The 19480-nt window shown below is 39.0% G+C and overlaps 1 protein-coding gene across 1 annotated transcript in view; it reads right to left on the bottom strand.

The window, feature by feature from the left end:
* LOC116892895 (zinc finger protein 728-like) overlaps positions 1-17080 on the bottom strand; it is a 68854-nt gene extending 51774 nt beyond the window's left edge. The window contains exons 1-4 of the mRNA XM_032894807.1: positions 17034-17080; positions 8093-8219; positions 7374-7469; positions 4348-5591 (exon numbers count right to left, since the gene is read on the bottom strand). Coding sequence (XP_032750698.1) covers positions 4348-5591; positions 7374-7469; positions 8093-8219; positions 17034-17066 — 1500 coding nt within the window. The 5' untranslated portion in view covers positions 17067-17080. The remainder of the gene's footprint in view (positions 1-4347; positions 5592-7373; positions 7470-8092; positions 8220-17033) is intronic.
* Between the last annotated feature and the right edge of the window lie 2400 nt (positions 17081-19480).

The following is a 19480-nucleotide window of genomic DNA, read 5'->3' as shown; positions in this document are numbered from 1 at the left end:
CCCGAAGATCTAGCTCTCCCTCCCACGGGATTTGAGTGCAGGAGCTATTTGACTGGGTCCCTTCAGGTCTGGGAGGTGTCTCAGTTGTATTTTTAAATAAGGAAGCAATACACTAATGTGGGAAAGAGAATTATCTTACGATTCATTAATTTCTTTTAACTCCCAGTTGATTCCTCTTTGATTCTCACACTCACTGATAATGTCCTGTTTGAGATGGCACCAAAATTCTCACAAACTTACAAAATATTTGTTCAGCCCCATATCCAGTGGCCTTTCAACTTTGGCACACTTGACACTGTTTTGAATCTTACTATTCGTCGTGGTGTTATTGAAACAAGAGCTCCTGTTAAAGTATTGCCAGTATGCATTTACTTTTCTCACTTGCTTGTACTCATGAGGTCAAGAGGATTCCTTGGGTGTTTACTAAGTGTCCAGTTACCTTAAAGGAACCCAGTGCAAGGTGAGCATTCTGGACTAGTGATGCTTTCTTGTGCTCACATCCTGAGGTAAGGGAGGCAGGACACGTCCACCTGTGTTGGCTCCAGGAGCCTCCTGAGCAAGAGCTGCAGCGGTGGCTGGAGTGGAGCTTCCATTCTGTACTTCTTTACCTTTCTGAGACCTTAGCAAACAGGACAGCTAACCAGCCATGGGGGCCAGGGCCCAACTTCACTGGAGCTAGGGGATGTGGGGTGGTGATTTCTGTACCAGAGGGCACCTTACCTGTTTGGTTCTCAAGTTAGAGAAACGTTACTGGCTCCTACTGCCTCTTGTCTCTGCTAGAACTCTAAGCCTACTTCCTCTGAGACAGGATATTCTGTCTCTTAGATTCCTTTGCCTTATGCCTGTGGTCTGCCTTTGTTTCTGCACCAACATGCCTGGATTTGGGAGGTGAGCTATTCCCACAGATCTTCATGTATTGGCTATAAAGCTAGTCTCTACATCCACAGTTGCTAATACTTCTGCAGGCAGCATCCAGCACTGTCAGGATATGAGGTCTTTACTATCAGCAACAAGACCTGCTTCTTACATGTAAATATTTGTCACTTCCTGCCCCAAAGGAGGATCCTCTGAGATTATCATGTTAATAAGCAAGTTGCCATGGGGAGGTCACGGAAGGTCACATTTCCTCTAATCTGTCCAGAAGGTAACACTAACTCACCTACCTCATGGACAGAACAGGACAGTCCTGCTGCTAATTGCTTCAGAATGAGTAAACTGTGAAACCTCTCCTGCTGTGCTAGTAGTTGTTTGTTTGTTTTTGTATGAGAAAGGAATGTGGCTTTTGATGAATAAAGAGCTGGCCACTGGAGCTGGGGCAGAGGAATGGAAGCAGAGAAGAGCAGGGCAGGGAGGCCAGGTGGAGCTAGATAGATAGCTGAGGAACTGCCCCATGCAACAGCCTTATAGATGTCTCTGTCTTTGTTGTTGTACCCCATGTGGGACACCCAGAAACCTCCAAAACACACGCGCGCGCGCACACATACACACACACACACCACACACACACACACACAGAGGAAGCACTATCACTACAAGATACTGTCCGCTAATAATAATTTGCAATCCATAACACAGTAGCCTAAAGGGGCCTAAATGTTCTTACCATGAAAAATCATAATTGTATGAGGAGCTAGATTTGCTACTTTTATCGATTACATAATTGAGAAATGTATTGAAACCATACAGCGTATATGCTGGAGACTGGGCCTGGGATAGTGGGGGAAGGTTTAGGACTGTCCAGCCTTTGGAGTAGCCAACACATTTTAAAAATAAGATAATGTGTGTATCTTTCATGCTCGGATACAAACATAGCTCCTGGGTGGCTACACACATGTGATCCGCTGGGAACACAAGCGGTGTAACAAAAACTCACCACTACACAAATACAACTAGTGACTCTGAGTCAATTAGGAATAAGCTCTGAAAATGAAGAATCCCATGAATACCTAAATAAAACTACCCAAGTGCTACAGAAATTTCAGTTTTTGATAAGATGAAGTTGAGTGGGGAGAAGAAAGAAGAGCTGGAACATTGGTTCTAATGGACAATGGCTGCTACACATGCAGCTAGAGGTTAGGATGAATAGCCAAAAATATCATGATAAGTAGGAAATGAAGTCCCTTCCTAAGCTTGGTGTTTTCTTTGGAATGACAGCACAGTCATCTTCATATGCAGAGCTTACACCAGTTTTTCATCACATACTTTCCCAAATAAGCAAGAATCTCATTGAGTTTTTCTACCTGCTATGCAAGATTATTTTGTTTCTGTTGTTTCTAATAATAATATGTATAAGGCTTTCCAAGCATTCACCTCTACATAGCATCTTATAAACATCAAACATTATGATGCATGTTACCAAATAAAAAGGAGGAAGTTTTATATGGGATGAAATAATAAATGAATGTGTCTTACAATGTTCACTATGGCACTAAAATATGAAAATCATTTCTGAAAATCATTAAATAATATTACAAAGCATATAAATGGTAAAAAAAACTTCATGTACTTTAATAAATAATGTATTATGTGATAAATGAATACAATAATATTAGAATTAGCATCAAAATTGAAAAGCAATCATTTATCAAAGTTCTATGAAGATCAGGTGTGTGTGTGTGTGTGTGTGTGTGTTTCAGGATGTATGGTTGACCATTGGATAACAAGGAGTCAATTATATCAGAATTACCTTCTACTTCAGCAGTTCTCAACTTTCTTCTGAAAATACATTCAAGAGTTCTCTCAGAGCTAACTAACATTCATCATGTTATAATTGAGTATTTCAGCCAATGTGAATGACTACCAGAAATGTGCACTGTAAGGCTGAAGAAGTTCTACAGTAAATTTTTGTTAGAATTCGATGTAAAATACAAGAGTCAAAAGGGCATCACTTTATTTCTATAAAATACATGATATAAAAGTAATTATAAGTGGATAAATAATGATATAACATAAAAGATGTTATAAATTAGGCATAGCACAGCAACATTGGGAACAGACTAAACATCCCATATATCCCTGGTAGTGTACAATTAAAATGTTACCTAGGTCCTTTATGTTCTGATTTCTTTCTTTGCTTTGATAAATCCCATGACCCAAAAACTACTTGGGGAAGAAAGGGTCTATTTTGTCTTATACATTATAGTCCACTACTGAAGGAATCCAAGGCAGGTACTTAAGGCAGAAACCTGAGAAAAGATCCTGGAGGAATGCTACTTGCTGGTTCATTCCTGGTCTCGTTTTCAGGTATCTTTCTTATACAGCCCAGGTCCACAGCCTAGGGATGCTGTTCCCCACAGTGGACTGGACCCTTCTATATCAACTGCATTCAAGAAAATGTAACAGTCACACTCACAGGTCAATCTGGTAGACAATTATGCAACTGAGGTGCCCCCTTCCTAGGTGTGTCAGATGGACAGCCAATATTAGCCTTCATGCCTCACTAAGGTAGTTTTTCTATCTCAGTAAAATAAAATAAAATAAAATAAAATAAAAACTATGTAAAATTTAGTAAAAAAAAAAGAATGCAATACTAAACATGACACTGACAATACATTAAGAACAGCTTATTTTTATTTACAAAAGTTACTAAACTTCATATTCCAATAATGTATCTGTGGTCTTTGGGGGGAAAAACAGACTCTGAAACCTCAGGACTCAGTCTTGATCTTCTGATAAAATCACTAGTTGTTGTGATCTTTTCACTCTTCAAAATTGAGCTTACAATTTGGATTTATAACACATTGATGTCCTCACAAACTTATCTGCATGATCTTAAAGAGTGTAATGAGTTATATTATATCAAACATTTCCCTACTAATTATAAGCAGTATTTGTTGCTTTGCTAAATTCTATACAGCTCCTAGAATTTGTCTCTTATGATCATTCCTGAATATCTCTTAAGATCTATGTGATGGGTAAAGTCTTGCAACATCACCTACACATTGCATTTTACTGTAAAAGTTTGGTTTTCTCAGTTTTATATATATGACAGTGTTCCTTCCCAAGTCATTCTGCATGTACACAGTCTGATTATAATTCACTCACAGCAAATGAGCATTTCACCTATTACTTGCATTTGTAGGGTTTTTCAAAAATGAAAAATTTGATGTTACATGAGTATAAATTGCTCATTGCATCCATTTTTTTCACATTACAAGATCTCTCCATTGTGTAATGAGGATATTGAGCAAGGGCTGAGCTGTTTTTAAAGGTCTTCCCTTGTTCCTTTCATTTATAAGGTTCCTCTTTTATATGAATTCTTTAGTGTCGAATTATCAGTAAATGATTACAGGAGGCTTTGCCACAGTGGTTGTGCTAATCTGGGTTTTCTCTAGTATGAATTCTATAGTGTCGAGTAAAGCCTGAACAATTTTTAAAGGCTTTCCCACATTGTTCACATTTGTAGGGCTTCTCACCAGTATGGAGTCTCCAATGGTGTTTAAGATTTGAAGAAGAATTGAAAGCCTTGCCACATTCTTCACATTTGTAAGGTTTTTCTCCAGTGTGAATTCTTTCGTGTTGAGCAAGACTTGAAGTATAATTAAAGGCTTTGCCACAGTCTTTACATTTGTAGGGTTTCTCTCCAGTATGAATTCTTTGGTGTTGAATTAGATTATAACAATTATTAAAGGCTTTCTCACATTCTTTGCATTTGTAGGGCTTTTCTCCACTATGTATTCGCTGGTGTTTCATAAACGTTGAGCAAATGCTAAAGGCTTTCCCACACTCATTACATTTATATGGTTTCTCTCCAGTATGAACTCTCTGGTGGTAAATAAGGTTTACAGAACAGTAAAAGGCCTTGCCACATTCTTTGCATTTGTAGGGTTTCATGCCAGTATGGATTCGACGATGCTTATACAGATATGAGGAACAGCTAAAGGCCTGCCCACAGTCATCACATTTATAGAGTTTCTCTCCCCTATGAATTTGTTGGTGTTGGTGAAGGCTGGAAGAACAGTTAAAGGCTTTGCCACATTCTTTACATTTGTAGGGTTTTTCTCCAGTATGGGTTCGCTGGTGCTTAGAAAGAATGCAGCGAACATTAAAGGCCATGCCACATTCTTCACATTTGTAGGGTTTCTCTCCAGTGTGAATTCTCTGGTGTTTAGAAAGTGTGGAGTGTACATTGAAAGTCTTTCCACATTCATCACATTTGTAAGGTTTCTCTCCAGTATGAATTCTCTGGTGTTTGGAGAGCGTTGTACGAACACTAAAGGCCTTACCACACTCTTCACATTTGTAGGGTTTCTCTCCAGTATGAACTCTTCGGTGAACAATAAGCCCTGAACAATTAGTAAAAGCTTTGCCACATTCTTCACATCTGTAGCGTTTCTCTCCAGTATGGATTCTTTGATGCTTACCCAGATATGAAGAACAGTTAAAAGCTTTGCCACACACATCACATCTGTAGGGTTTCTCCCCAGTATGAATCCTTTGGTGCTGTTTAAGGCTGGAAGAATAGTTAAAAGATTTGCCACATTCATCACATTTGTAGGGTCTTTCTCCAGTATGAATTCTTTGATGTTGAATAAGGACTGAGTTTCTATCAAAGGCTTTCCCACACTCTTTACATTTATGGGGTTTCAATCCTGTTAAAAAAGTATTGAAGTATCAGTAAAAGATACCATTACACTTTATATTACTCTGCTCATTCTTAATATGAATATAGTGCTATGTCTTACCAAAAATAATATAATCACCTTAAAAATCAAATAATGCAAAAATTTCTAGTTAATCTAGAAGCAGCTTAAGGCTTTGCTGAGGAAACATGTCTGTCAGTAAACACAAAAGTTGCACAATTTCTAGGAGCACTCATTTAGAAGGTTACAACAACTATTAACCAATGAAGAAAGAAAATACATATGGCTTGAAATCAGGAATAATATTTTTATAAGAAAGTGATAACAACACTTGGCAATAGACTTATGGTATAGGTATCTTAATGTGTTATATTGTCCATAAAGAGTATAATAATTAATACTGTAATCTAAAAAATATATTAGGTAAAGCTAAGCATATTATCATATAATGTAAAGAACTCTCAACCTAAAAACTGAAACATAGAAAATAGAGTTGCAAATAAGAAAAAGAGAATACATTTGGGAGCCAGAAATTGTTGAAAGACTATCAAAGCTCTACTAAGCAAAATTTATCTAGATGTGTAATTTTCAGCTATGACTTATAAACACCCAACATTTTAAAATGCTATCATTGAGTAAGTGGCAAAAAAATAAAATAAACCAACCCTCATAGGGCCAGTAAGATGGTTCAGAAGGTAAGGCTCACTGACTCCAAGCCTGAACATCTCTTCTTCATCCCCACAACTCACAGACTGGAAGTAGAAAATCAACCCTGGTGTTTTGTCATCTGACCTCAAAATGAGCAGTGTCAGGTGCACACACATGTGTACTCACATGTATACACACACACACAGCCTTATGACACTAGTTTAGCTAATGGGCATGTAAATGAAGTTAGGGATGTTCATCTGTGGTGTTAATGTGTTACTAGTCTGTTAGAATTGTGTTCCTATTTTCTGAGTCATAGAAAGTATGTTGTAATTTAGATGCTTCCAGGAAAAATGAAAGGACTGGGACCATGGAGATGGCTCAGCAGTCAACACACCTGCCACACAAGTATGAAGACTGGAGTCTCAACAATCAACATGGCTGCCATACAAGGGAAGACTGGAGTCTCAGCAGTCAACATGGCTGCCATACAAGTATAAAGACTGGAGTTTCAGCAGACAACATGCCTGCCACACAAATATGAAGACTGGAGTCTCAGCAGTGAACACACCTGCCACACAAGGGAAGATTGGAGTCTTAGCAGTCAACATGGCTGCCATACAAGTATGAAGACTGGAGTTTGCAGATCCAGAACCTTTGTAAATTCAGAGTGGGCAATGTGGCCAGCTTGTCATTCTAGGCTTGGAAGGTGAAGACATGGAAATCCCTAGAGCAAAGGCTATGAAGGCTAGCTCTGAGTTCAACTGAGAGACCCTGCCTCACTGAATAAGGTAGAAGAGCCATGAAAGAGGATTCTTAACATCAATTTTGGTCCTCCACAGGCACATATGTACATGTGAGTGTGTGTGCACACATACACCCATACACAGGCAAACATACACATGCAAATATGTACGCAGACAGGAACATGATGCACACAGATACAGGAAAACAAGTTAAATAATGGACTTTTGCAGCCACTGTAAATGCATAGCTTTTTTGAGGAAAAGAGGAAGATTATAGTAAACATCATGCAGGAAAACCACTTGACACTAAGAGATTTCCACCAAGATATAACTTCTCAATACATATTTTACAAATTCACTTGTAACTTGTGAGCTCTGCTCACTTATTCCTACACACCTAGATGGATGGCCGCTGATGCTTTTCTCTTCACGTTCCATGGATCTGAACTTTGCTCCAGAAATGTGACCAGGTATGGCTTAGAAAAAGCAAGACCTATTTGGAAAAGGAACAAGATGCTTGTATTTTTCCCTCCAGGAAATTAATATCTGAACCTAGTTCTGTGAATAGAAAAAAAGTGTAGAGATGATAAAAGACTGTGGGAAATTTTATGTCCAAACGTTTCCGGAAAGACAGAATGCTTAGGAGTAACTTACAACCTGCTGATCCTGAGCCTCATTACAAGGAAAATATTAAAGCTCATGCATGAGATACTTTATTTAACATGTGTACTCTGTGCCTCATGCCACTGAGCTTCTAACATTGCCACTGCAGATGATTACTTGAAAGCAAATCTGTTAAAAACACAAAAAAGAAGCGAGTTTCTTGGCTATATGAACAAGACTTTCCTTTTTAAAAGGTCATATGAAACTAATCAACAAGCCCAGGAAAGCCAGTAGCACTCAGAGATAACCCGTCTTGCAAAATCAAAGGTAATGGGGAGAAAGAAGGAAGGTAGGAAGGAAGGAGGGAGGAAGGGATGATGGAGGGAGGGAGGGAGGGATGGAGAGAGAGAGAGCTAACCAAAAGCACAAGCTCCCATGAGATGTTATTCAAAGGCACAGAGGCAATCACATGTTGACAGTGACATAAGAGTTCACCATGGAAGTGATCCTCACCCAGGAACACAAGGTTGCTGTAATTCTCCAGCATCACTTCCTTATACAAATTCCACTGAGCAGGCTCCAGACATTCACATTCATCTGCAGAAAAATCAATGGCCACATCTGTGAATGACAGAAGATCCTGAAATAAAAATAAATGAATAGTATAAATTAATAAAACAGGACAAGTAATGATGTAAATACTGAAGTCAACAAACTCGCAGCCACTGTTTGCCCAAGGTAAAGAGAGAGCTAGAAATGTTTCTGAAATTGTTACATAATGTTAATTACATTCTTCAAAATCATCTCTACTTTAAAGAAAAGAGAATAATAGAAAGGCTAACAAACTTACACGGATATAGTTTTATAAATACAAAATGTAAAATTAGGTACCCACAAATAAACACATCTATTGTGGCATGCTTACATTCTATGCCAGGTATTACATACATCCTCACAGGGGAATGGCACGGTAAGAAGGCTTCTCAACACTTAGTATACACCATCCTGAAAGCAAGGTGCAGGGAAGATGCACACCAATGCAGCGGTGCTGGGCTGAGGTTTCTGAGTGTGCACTAGAAATCCCAAGTGTGGAGCATGGACAAGTGCAGTAAGGGACAGGAATTTGAGCACCCAAGGGGAGAATAAAGGAAGAACTCAGAGATGAAATTTAAGTGCAAGGGTTTTACACATTTCGAGCAGCAAAAATAGCACTTAGAATATATTTACACTAAATGTGAACCTAACCTTTATATACACTAAATGTAATTCTAATACTTTGTTCTTTTTCTCCCTCTCTCTGTCAGGTATTCAGGCATCTGCTATGTTCCTAAGGCAGAGTTTGAACTCATGAACCCACTGCATTGCTCTTCAAAGGTTTAGTGTTATCAATACATGACACTACACTTTATTTTTTCTCCTATTTTAAAATTTTCTACATTTCAACTCACCTGTTTTTGTTCTCTCAGTGTATAAAGTTCCACAATGATCTGAAGATACTAATATTTTTATTTTTATGATAAACTTATAAAAATGAGATATTTACATATTAATGTATGATCATATAACATTAGAAAATTTTACATATATACTTTGTTAGATAGTGCTATGTGTTTACTTTGCATGTAAAATAAGTTTAAATATGTTCTTGAAAAATACTTTTACATTTAAAATGCTCAAAAGCTTGTCTTCCCAGGCTTCTAAAATACACACTACAGCACTTTTACATTCAGTCATGATTCTGTGCAAGAGTACTCTAAGCGTCACGCTCCTACCTAACTTCATTGTGCATACACTGCTCAATTCTTCCTGTGCCTATCTTCCTCAGACCACTGACCCATTGGAAACACCTGTATTATTTTCAACTTTGGTGAGATCAAATTCTTTGGAATCTCTCTATGACTTCCCTTTCCAGGTCTGAAATAATAATCCCATCTATATTGTTACAGACAATCCTCCATGTTTTGAGATTCAATTGGACTGCACCGCACATAAATGCATTACACATATAAACAAATGTAGTGCCTCTATTTCCTTGATTTAGATCTGCTGCCTGTCAAATGATTTTCTGGTGGTGCCGGCATAATGCAAAGTCACGGGGTTCCCACAGCAGTCTGCAGGCTAGTCTCAGAATGTGCAAAGCAAAGCTGTTAAAAAGGATCATGGATAATGGCAACACTGATACTTAACTGGTGCCAAAGTAAATTGGAGCAGCCACTGTGAAAAACCACTCTGTACCTTCTTTTTTAAAAACCTAAAACTATAACTACCTAAATGATCCAGCTACTCAAATCCCAGGTAGACAGCTCCAAAGGAACTGAAACAAACTTGCATTTCCAGGAAAAAAGCAAGTTGGTCGTGGTGGGTTGTCTTGATATTTGCATGTGTCCACTTTCCATGACACTGTCACTCTCCAGGTCTGCATTGCCAATGAGGCAGCACTTTCAAGTGACCTCTCCAGGCCCCTTGAAGTGCCAAGTTTTAGCTCCTCTCCATTAGCTCTTCATGCCTCCAAAATCAATACCATGGAGAGACTCATACGCTACCAAGGACAGCAACTAGCTTGCAAGGTGGCCTTAGCCCCCTCCACAACACTCCACACAGCTCTAGGTGCTGTGGAAATACTCACAGAAGACCGAACCTCAATGTTGCCAGCCCCTTTTTAATCCCAGCTGATTTTTCAGTCCCAAGTAACAAACACTAACTGTCCCAGTAAAGTAACAGGTTCATGTCAGTAGTGCTGGTCTCTTGTTAATCACAGCTCATTCTTCAGCGCTGGATGAAGAAAAGCAGCAGATAGGGAAGGAGGAAGGGGGGCACTGAGGATTGTGGGAGTCTTTTGATGCCTCAAGGTTGCCTCCAATCTCAAACCAAGCCACACCTCTTAATCCTCCCCAAACAGTTCACCAATGGAGATCAAGTATTCAAGTATGTGCCATTTTCATTCAAAGAACCCTACAAGTTTTTTTCTGTTTTGTGCATACAGAGCTCAAAGTATACTATGGTACATGCACTCTTTACTTTCCTGGGACAATTCATGCAGCTTAGCTGGAACTAAGAAATCAGCTGTGATGGAGACCAGCATCATTGAGGTACTATCTCAGGAGAGTATTTCTTCAGGGTTAGCACACGGAAACTGTGGTGGAAAAGATTAGGAGTACATTTCAAACTAACAGCTGGACTTGATAATGGCTGAGTCTCCCACATGGTACTGATTTTGAAGACATGCAGGGGATGAAAAGCAGCTGGGGCTTAGCACTGTGAAAGGCCAGGAGAGGCCATTGGTGGGAAGTACAGCCTCAGTTGCAGTGGAGACCCCACGAATGACAGTCATGGAAAACAAATACAAGCAAATCTCATAAGGTCATATACCATGATCATGTTGCTTTTATCCTGGAAATTTAGGGTTGTTTCAATCTGATATTTGACAGAGGCAAAAAAAAACATACACTTGAGAAAAGATAACACCTTTAATAAATGATGCTTGGAAAACTGCATGACCACATGCAGAAGAATGAAACTAGACCTGCATCTACAGTCCTGCACAAAGTTAGATCCAGGTGGATCAAAACCCTCAGTTTGAAACCTGAAACACTAAACTGCTAAGAGAAAATATAAATGGTACCTGACAAGACACAGGTGCAGGAAAGGACTTTTTAAACAGTACTCCATATGCCCAGAAGTTAAGGCCAACAATGAACAAATGGGATTTCATAGAACTAAATACATAGAATACATAGATACAGGTAAGTATGGGGAGCAAGGAGCCATCAGAGGAGTTAACTTTGGCTGACTTCTTGCTTACGGTTAATCATGAATGAGTCTGTCAACACCTGTCTTTGTTTTTAGCTGAGAAGTGCATTATATCCTGCCAAGTCCCTGTGCTTACGAATACATCCTGGAAAGACTGCCCAAGCCTGCACAAAATGGCTTTAGTCAAATTTCGACACTGTGCACCATAAACTTGCCATGTAATCATTTGTGGTCATCGTTTAGCTTCCTGGAATCGGTCATGTTTCTGTTGTTTGCCTTTGAAAGACACTGAGAAAATACATTCGCAGCTAGCATAGTATTGACCATCAGCCCTCCCATAATCCATTTCTTGCATCTCCTTTCTGACTTTCCTATAATCATCCCCACTCCCCCAGTCATGGTTCCCATGTTGACTGACAGGCAGTTTCCAGCAACTCAGGAAACAACTAACTGAGCTAAGCACAACCCCACAGGGTGGGAGAGAATTTTTGGCATCTACACATCTAACTGGGGATTATTTTCCAAAATATACACAGAATTCAAAAAACAAATATTCAAGGAAACAAAGGACACAATAAAAATGAGATAGGGGTTTAAAAAGAATTCTTAGTAGAAGAAAGTAAAGTAGCTAAAAAACAAAAGTATCTCAAAACATGTTCATCATTCTTAGCTATTCGGGAAATCAAAACAATGCCAAGATTCTGTCTCACCATAGCTAGAAAGGCTCTAAGATCAATAAAGTAACTGACAACAAATGCTGGCAAGGACTGGAGGAAAAGGAACCCCCATTCATTGGAAATCAGTATGGAGAACAAATGAACAGCTAAACGTTAATGTACCTTAAAAGTCAGCTACACCACTCCTTGAAATGTGCCCAAAGGACATCCTACCCCACAAAAACTAGCTTCACCATGTTGGTTGCTCTGTTTATGATACACAGGAAATAGGAATGATCTAAATTTCCTTGATCTGACAAATGAGTAATGTCATATGCACAGACCGTGGAATACTATTAAGCTATAAGTAAAAATGAATCGTGTACTTTGAAAGTAAGTTTGTGAACTGATACCATCCCACAGTTCCCTGCACCCAAATCCCATGGGAAAGAGAGCTCAACATCCAGGAGTACAGACATCCTGAGACCACAGGACAAACTGCCACCTCTGAACACCTCTGCTCACATCCCCGGTCCAAGGGGAAACTGCACAGTGCCTCTGGACACAGGGATATAGGAACAGACAGCTGCCAGTACCCGAGGTTCTGGTCTGTGCACAGAACTGAACTGAACCGGCCAAACAGTTCCCTGCACCCAAATCCCCTGAGGGAGAGAGCTGGACCCTCAGAAATGTGGACATTCCTGAGAAGTCAGAGGAGAGTACCTTCTACCCACAGTCCAGACTCAAGAGGGAATTGCATAGTGCCAACTGTGCCCCCTGGGTCCAAGGACCTAGGAGCAATCAGGGGCAGGACCCTTTGATACTGGTCCCTGCCTAAAGCTGAAAGTCTCCAGGAGCACCAAAACACCTGAAATCAGAGCACCTATTCTCAGAAAAGGCTGAAAGAAAACAGGAAAACAGTTCAACAGGAGTGCTGACACAGAAGCCTACAGCAGTGTCAAGTCACTCTCAGAAGCAGCAAGATAAGCAAACACCAGAGACAAACCAATGTGTAGAGGCAAGCACAGGAACCTAAGCAAAAAATACCAAGAGTACTTGGCATCAACAGAGCCCAGTTCTCCCTCCAAAGAAAATACTGGATATCCAAACACACCAGAAAAGCAAGATTTAGATTTAAAATCACATTTTTAATAATGATGGAGGACTTTAAGAGACATAAAGAACTCCCTTAAAGAAATGCAGGAAAACACAAGTAAACAAGTAGAAGCCCTTAAAGAGGAAACGTAAAAATCCCTGAAAGAATTACAGGAAAACACAGCCAAACACGTGAAGGAATTGAAAATGGAAATAGAAACAATAAAGAAAGTACAAAGGGAGACAACCTTGGATATAGAAAACCTAAGGAAGAGACAAGGAGCTGTAGATAAAAGCATCACCAACAGAATACAAGAGCTATCTCAGGTACAGAAGATACCATAGAAAACATACACACAACTGTCAAAGATAAGGTAAAGGCAAAAATCTCTTATCCCAAAACATCCAGGAAATCCAGGACACAATGAGAAGAACAAACATAAGGATAATAGGTATAAAGTGAAGACTCCCAACTTAAAGAGCCAGTAAATATATTCAACAAAATTATAGAAGAAAACTTCCCTAACCTAAAGAAAGAGATGCCCATAAACATACAAGAAATCTACAGAAGTCCAAATAGTTTGGACCAGAAGAAAAATTTATCCTACCACATAATAGCTAAAACACCAAATGCACAAAACAAAGAAAGAATTTTAAAAGCACTAAGAGGAAAAAGGTCAAGTGACAAATAAAGGCAGACCTATAAGAATTACACCAGACTTCTCACCAGAGACTATGAAAGCCAAAAGGTCCTGGACAGATGTCACACAGATCCTAAGAGAACACAAATGACAGCCCAAGTTATTTATCCAGCAAAACTCTCAATTAACATAGATGGAGAAACCAAGATATTCCATGACAAAATCAAATTTACACAATATCTTTCTTCAAATCCAGACCTATAAAGAATAAAAGATGGAAAACTCCAACACAAGGTGAGAAACTACACCATACAGAAAGAAAGAATATAATTTCCTGCAATGAAACTGAAAGAGAGACAAACAAACATAATTACATCTCTAACAATGAAAGTAACAGGAAGCGACAATCAATATTCTTTAATATCTCTCAACATCAACGGGCTCAATTACACAATAAAAAGACATAGACTAACAGATTGGATACATAAAGAGGACCCAGCATTTTGCTGCATGCAGGAAACACACCTCAGAGACAAAGATAGACACTACCTCAGAGTAAATGGCTGGAAAACACCTTTTCAAGCAAATGGCCTGAAGAAACAAGCTGGAGTTTCCATTCTAATATCAAACAAAATTGACTTTCAACCAAAAGACATTAAAAAAGACATGGAAGGACACTTCATATTCATCAAAGTAAAAATCCACCAAGATGAACTCTCAATCCTAAATATCTATGCTCCAAATGTAAGGACACCCACATTCATAAAAGAAACCTTACTAAAGCTCAAAACACACATTGCACCTCACACGATAATAGTAGGAGATTTTGACACCCCACTCTCATCAATGGACAGATCATGGAAACAGAAATTAAACAGAGACATATAGAAACTAACAGAAGTTATGAACCAAATAAATTTAACAGATATTTATAGAACATTCTATCCTAAATCAAAAGAATATACCTTCTGCTCAGCACCTCATGGTACCCTCTCCAAAACTGACCATGTAATCGGACACAAAACAGGCCTCAACAAATACAGGAAGATAGAAATAATCATATGCATCCTATCAGATCACCACACACTTAGACTGGTCTTCAATAACAACAATAATGACAGAAAGCCCACATGTACATGGAAGTTGAATAATGCTCTACTCAATGACAACTTGGTCAAGGAAGAAATAAAGAAGGAAATTAAAGACTTCTTAGAATTTAATGAAAATGAAGATACAACATTCCAAAACTTAAGGGACACAATGAAAGCGGTGCTAAGAGGAAAACTCATAGCTCTGAGTGCCTGCAAAAAGAAACAGGAGAGAACAGCAGCTTGACAGCACATCTAAAAGCTCTAGAACAAAAGGAAACAAATAAACCTCAGAGCAGGAGAAGGCAGGAAATAATCAAACTGAGGGCTGAAATCAACCAAGTAGAAATGAAAAGGACCATACAAAGAATCAACAAAACCAGGAGCTGCTTCTTTCAGAAAATAAAAAAGATAGATAAACCCTTAGCCAGACTGACCAGAGGGCACAGAGAGTGTATCCAAATTAACAAAATCAGAAATGAAAAGGGAGACATAAAACAGAATCTGAAGAAATTAAAAAAAAATATCAGATCCTACAACAAAAGCATATATTCAACAAAACTGGAAAATCTGGTGGAAATGCACAATTTTCTAGACAGATACCAGGTATCAAAGTTAAATCAGGAACAAATAAACCAACTAATAATCCCATAACTCCTAAAGAAATAGAAGCAGTTATTAAAAGTCTCCTAACCAAAAGGAGCCCAGGACCAGATGGGGTTAGTGCAGAATTCTATCAGACCTTCATAGAAGACCTCATGCCAATACTGTCCAAACTATTCTACAAAATTGAAACAGACAGAGCACTACCAAAATTCCTTCTATGAAGCCACAATTACCTTATACTGAAACCACACAAAAGACCCAACAAAAGAGAACTTCAGACCAATTTCCCTTACGAATATTGAGGCAAAATACTCAATAAAATTCTGGCAAACTGAATCCAAGAACACATCAAAACAATCATCCATCATGATCAAGTAGGCTTCATCCAGAGATACAAGGATGGTTCAATATATGGAAATCCATCAACATAATCAACTATATAAACAAACCCAAAGATAAAAACCACATGATTATTTCATTAGATGCTGAGAAAGAATTTGACAAAATTCTAAACTCCTTCATGCTAAAAGTCTTGGTAAGATCAGAAATTCAAAGCCTATGCCTAAATGTAGTAAAAAGCAGTAAATGTAGTAAAAAGCATACCAGTAACCAATATCAATCTAAATGGAGAGAAACTTGAAGCAATCCCACCAAAATCAGGGACTAGACAATGCTGTCCCCTCTCTCCCTACTTATTCAATGTAGTACTCAAAGTCCTAACCAGAGCAATCAGACAGCGAAAGGAGGTCAAAGGGATACAAATTGGAAGGGAAGAAATCAAAATATCACAATTTGCAGATGATATGATAGTGTACTTAAGTGACCCCAAAAGTTCCACCAGAGAACTACTTAACCTGATAAACAACTTCAGCGAAGTGTCAGGGTTTAAAACTAACACAAACAAATCAGTAGCCTTCCTCTACTCAAAGGATAAGCAGGCTGAGAAGACATTAGGGAAATGACAACCTTCACAATAGTCCCAAATAATATAAAATATCTTGGTGTTACTTTAACCAAGCAAGTGAAAGATCTGTATGATAAGAACTTCAAGTCTCTGAAGAAAGAAATTGAGGAAGATCTCAGAAGATGGAAAGATCTTCCATGCTCATGGATTGGCAGGATTAATATAGTAAAGATGGCCATTTTGCCAAAAGCAATCTATAGATTCAATGCAATCCCCAACAAAATTGCTACTCAATTAAAGAGATAGAAAGAGGAATTTGCGAATTCATTTTAACAACAAAAAAACCAGGATAGCAAAAACTATACTCAATAATAAATGAACTTCTGGGGGAATCACCATCCCTGACTTCAAGCAGTATTACAGAGTAACGGTGATAAAAACTGTATGGTATTGGTACAGAGACAGGCAGATAGATCAGTGGAACAGAATTGAAGACCCAGAAATGAACCCACACACCTATAGTCACTTGATCTTTGACAAAGGAGCTAAAACCATCCAATGGAAGAAAGATAGCATTTTCAACAAATGGTGCTGGTTCAATTGGAGGTCAGCATGTAGAAGAATGCAAATCGATCCATTCTTATCACCATGTACAAAGCTTAAGTCCAAGTGGATCAAGGACCTCCACATCAAACCAGATATACTCAAACTTACCGAAGGAAGAGTAGGGAAAAGTCTCGAACACATGGCACTGGGGAAAAATGTCCTGAACAAAACACCAATGGCTTATGCTCTAAGATAAAGAATCGACAAATGGGACCTCATAAAACTGCAAAGCTTCTGTAAGGCAAAAGATACTTTCATTAGGACAAAATGGCAACCAATAGTTTGGGAAAAGATCTTTACCAATCCTACATCTGAGAGAGGGATAGTATCCAAAATATACAAAGAACTCAAGAAGTTAGACTCAAGAGAGACAAATAACCCTATTAAAAATGGGTTGCAGAGCTAAACAAAACATTCTCAGCTGAGGATTATTGAGTGGCCAAAAAGCACCTACAGAAAGGTTCAACATCCTTCGTCATCAGAAGTATGCAAATCAAAACAATCCTGAGATTCTACCTCACACCAGTCAGAATGGCTAAGATAAAAAACTCAGGAGACATCAGATGCTGGTCAGGATGTGGAGAAAGAGGAATACTACTCCATTGTTGGTGGGATTGCAAACTGGTACAACCACTGTGGAAATCAGTCTGGAGGTTCCTCAGAAAATTGGACATTCCACTACCTGAGGACCCAGCTATACCACTCTTGAGCATATACTGAAAGGATGCTCCAACATACAACAGAGACACATGCTCCACTATGTTCACAGCAGCCTTATTTAGAATAGCCAGAAGCTGGAAAGAACCCAGATGCCCTTCAACAGAGGAATGCATTAAAAAATGTGATATATTTACACAATGGAGTACTACTCAGCTATCAAAAACAATGACTTCATGAAATTCATAGGCAAATGGAATCATCCTGAGTAAGCTAACTCAATCACAGAAAAACACACTGGTATGCACTCATTGATAAGTGGATATTAGCCAAAAACCTCGAAGTACCCAAGATGCAATCCACAGACCACAGGAAGCTCATGGATAAGGATGACCAAAATGCAGATGCTCCCACTACTTATTAAAATGGGAAGAATATCCATTGGAGGGGATATGGAAGCAAAGTTTATAGCAGTGACTCAAGGAATAGAAGGAATGGCCATTCAGAGCCTGCCCCACCTGTGACCCATATATCTTCAGCCACCAAAACTAGATAAGATTGAGGATGCTGAAAAATGCATGCTGAAAGGGACCAGATAAAGATCTCTCCTGAGAGACACAGCCAGAGCATGCCCAATACAGAGGTCAATGCTCGCAGCAAACCACTGAACTGAGAACGGGACCCCCTTGGACGGGAATTAGAGGAAGTATGGAAAGAGTTGAAGGAGCTTGCAACCCCATAAGAGCAACAATGCCAACCAACCAGATCTTCCAGGGACTAAATCATTACTGAAACACTATACATGGACTGACCCAGGATTCCACCTGCATATGTAGGAGAGAATAGCCTTGTTGGGGCACTAGTGGAAGGGGAAGCCGTTGGTCATGACAAGGTTGGACCCCCAGTGCAGGGAATATGGGACGGGTAAGTAAGGGGGATCGTGGGGGGGAATACCCATGGGGGAGGGGAGGGGATGGGATTTTGGACAGGAATCCTGGGAAAGGGAATAACATTTGAAAATGTAAGTAAAAAGAAATATATTTAATTAAAAAAAAAAAACCAAAATGAAAGTAAGTTTGTGGACCCAGGAAAGACTATGTTGACTCAGAATGACAAATGCCACAAGTTCTTTCTCAGTAGTTTCTCGCTCCAAATTTTCAGGTGTGAGTTATATAAGCACAAAGTAACCATGGAAACCAGGAATGTATAAGGGGAGCATGTGGGGAAGGGCGTGAGAGAGGAGTTGGGATGCAGGTGTTCTGAAGTGGGAAAGGGAAAACCTGGGGTGGGGGTGGTGCTTCAATTGGGAAGAGGGAAGGAGGTCAACACAGATGGAGAAGGGGTCAGAAGGACAAATAACACCAAACCTCACGAAATCATATTAGTTCATACTTCGCAAAAATTATACACTATACATCATATGCATACATCTACCCGTAAACACAAGAACTCTCAACCCTAGAGCTAACTCTCTATGCCTTGTGATGTTTAATTTTCTGGTTATTTATTTATTTGCATAAGTTGTCTCCAGCTTATTTGCTGGTGTACAACCTGGTAGGCCAGAAGAAGGTAGTGGTTCCCCTGGAACTGCAGTGATAGACAGTTATGAACTACTATGCGTGTGGTGGGGACGGAACAATGTTCCTTTGCTAGAGAAACAAGTGTTTCTATTCAAAAAATAAATTCTTTTGACAATCTCATTTAGCCCACGTAGCTTTGAATTTGGCGGTTTCTTTTTAAATAGGACTGTTTGATAATATATATAAAATATAAATGTGTATGCATATATATTAAATATGTGTGTGTGACCAGTGATATAAGCATATTGATTTATCACCTCTACTTTTTAAGAAACAGGCTTAAGGTACAAGGAAATGTACTTTTCACACCTTAAACAG

The sequence above is a fragment of the Rattus rattus genome, chromosome 2 (genome assembly GCF_011064425.1).
Source record: "Rattus rattus isolate New Zealand chromosome 2, Rrattus_CSIRO_v1, whole genome shotgun sequence".
NCBI classification, from domain to species: Eukaryota; Metazoa; Chordata; class Mammalia; order Rodentia; family Muridae; genus Rattus; species Rattus rattus.
This window is presented reverse-complemented; position numbering and strand designations above follow the sequence as displayed.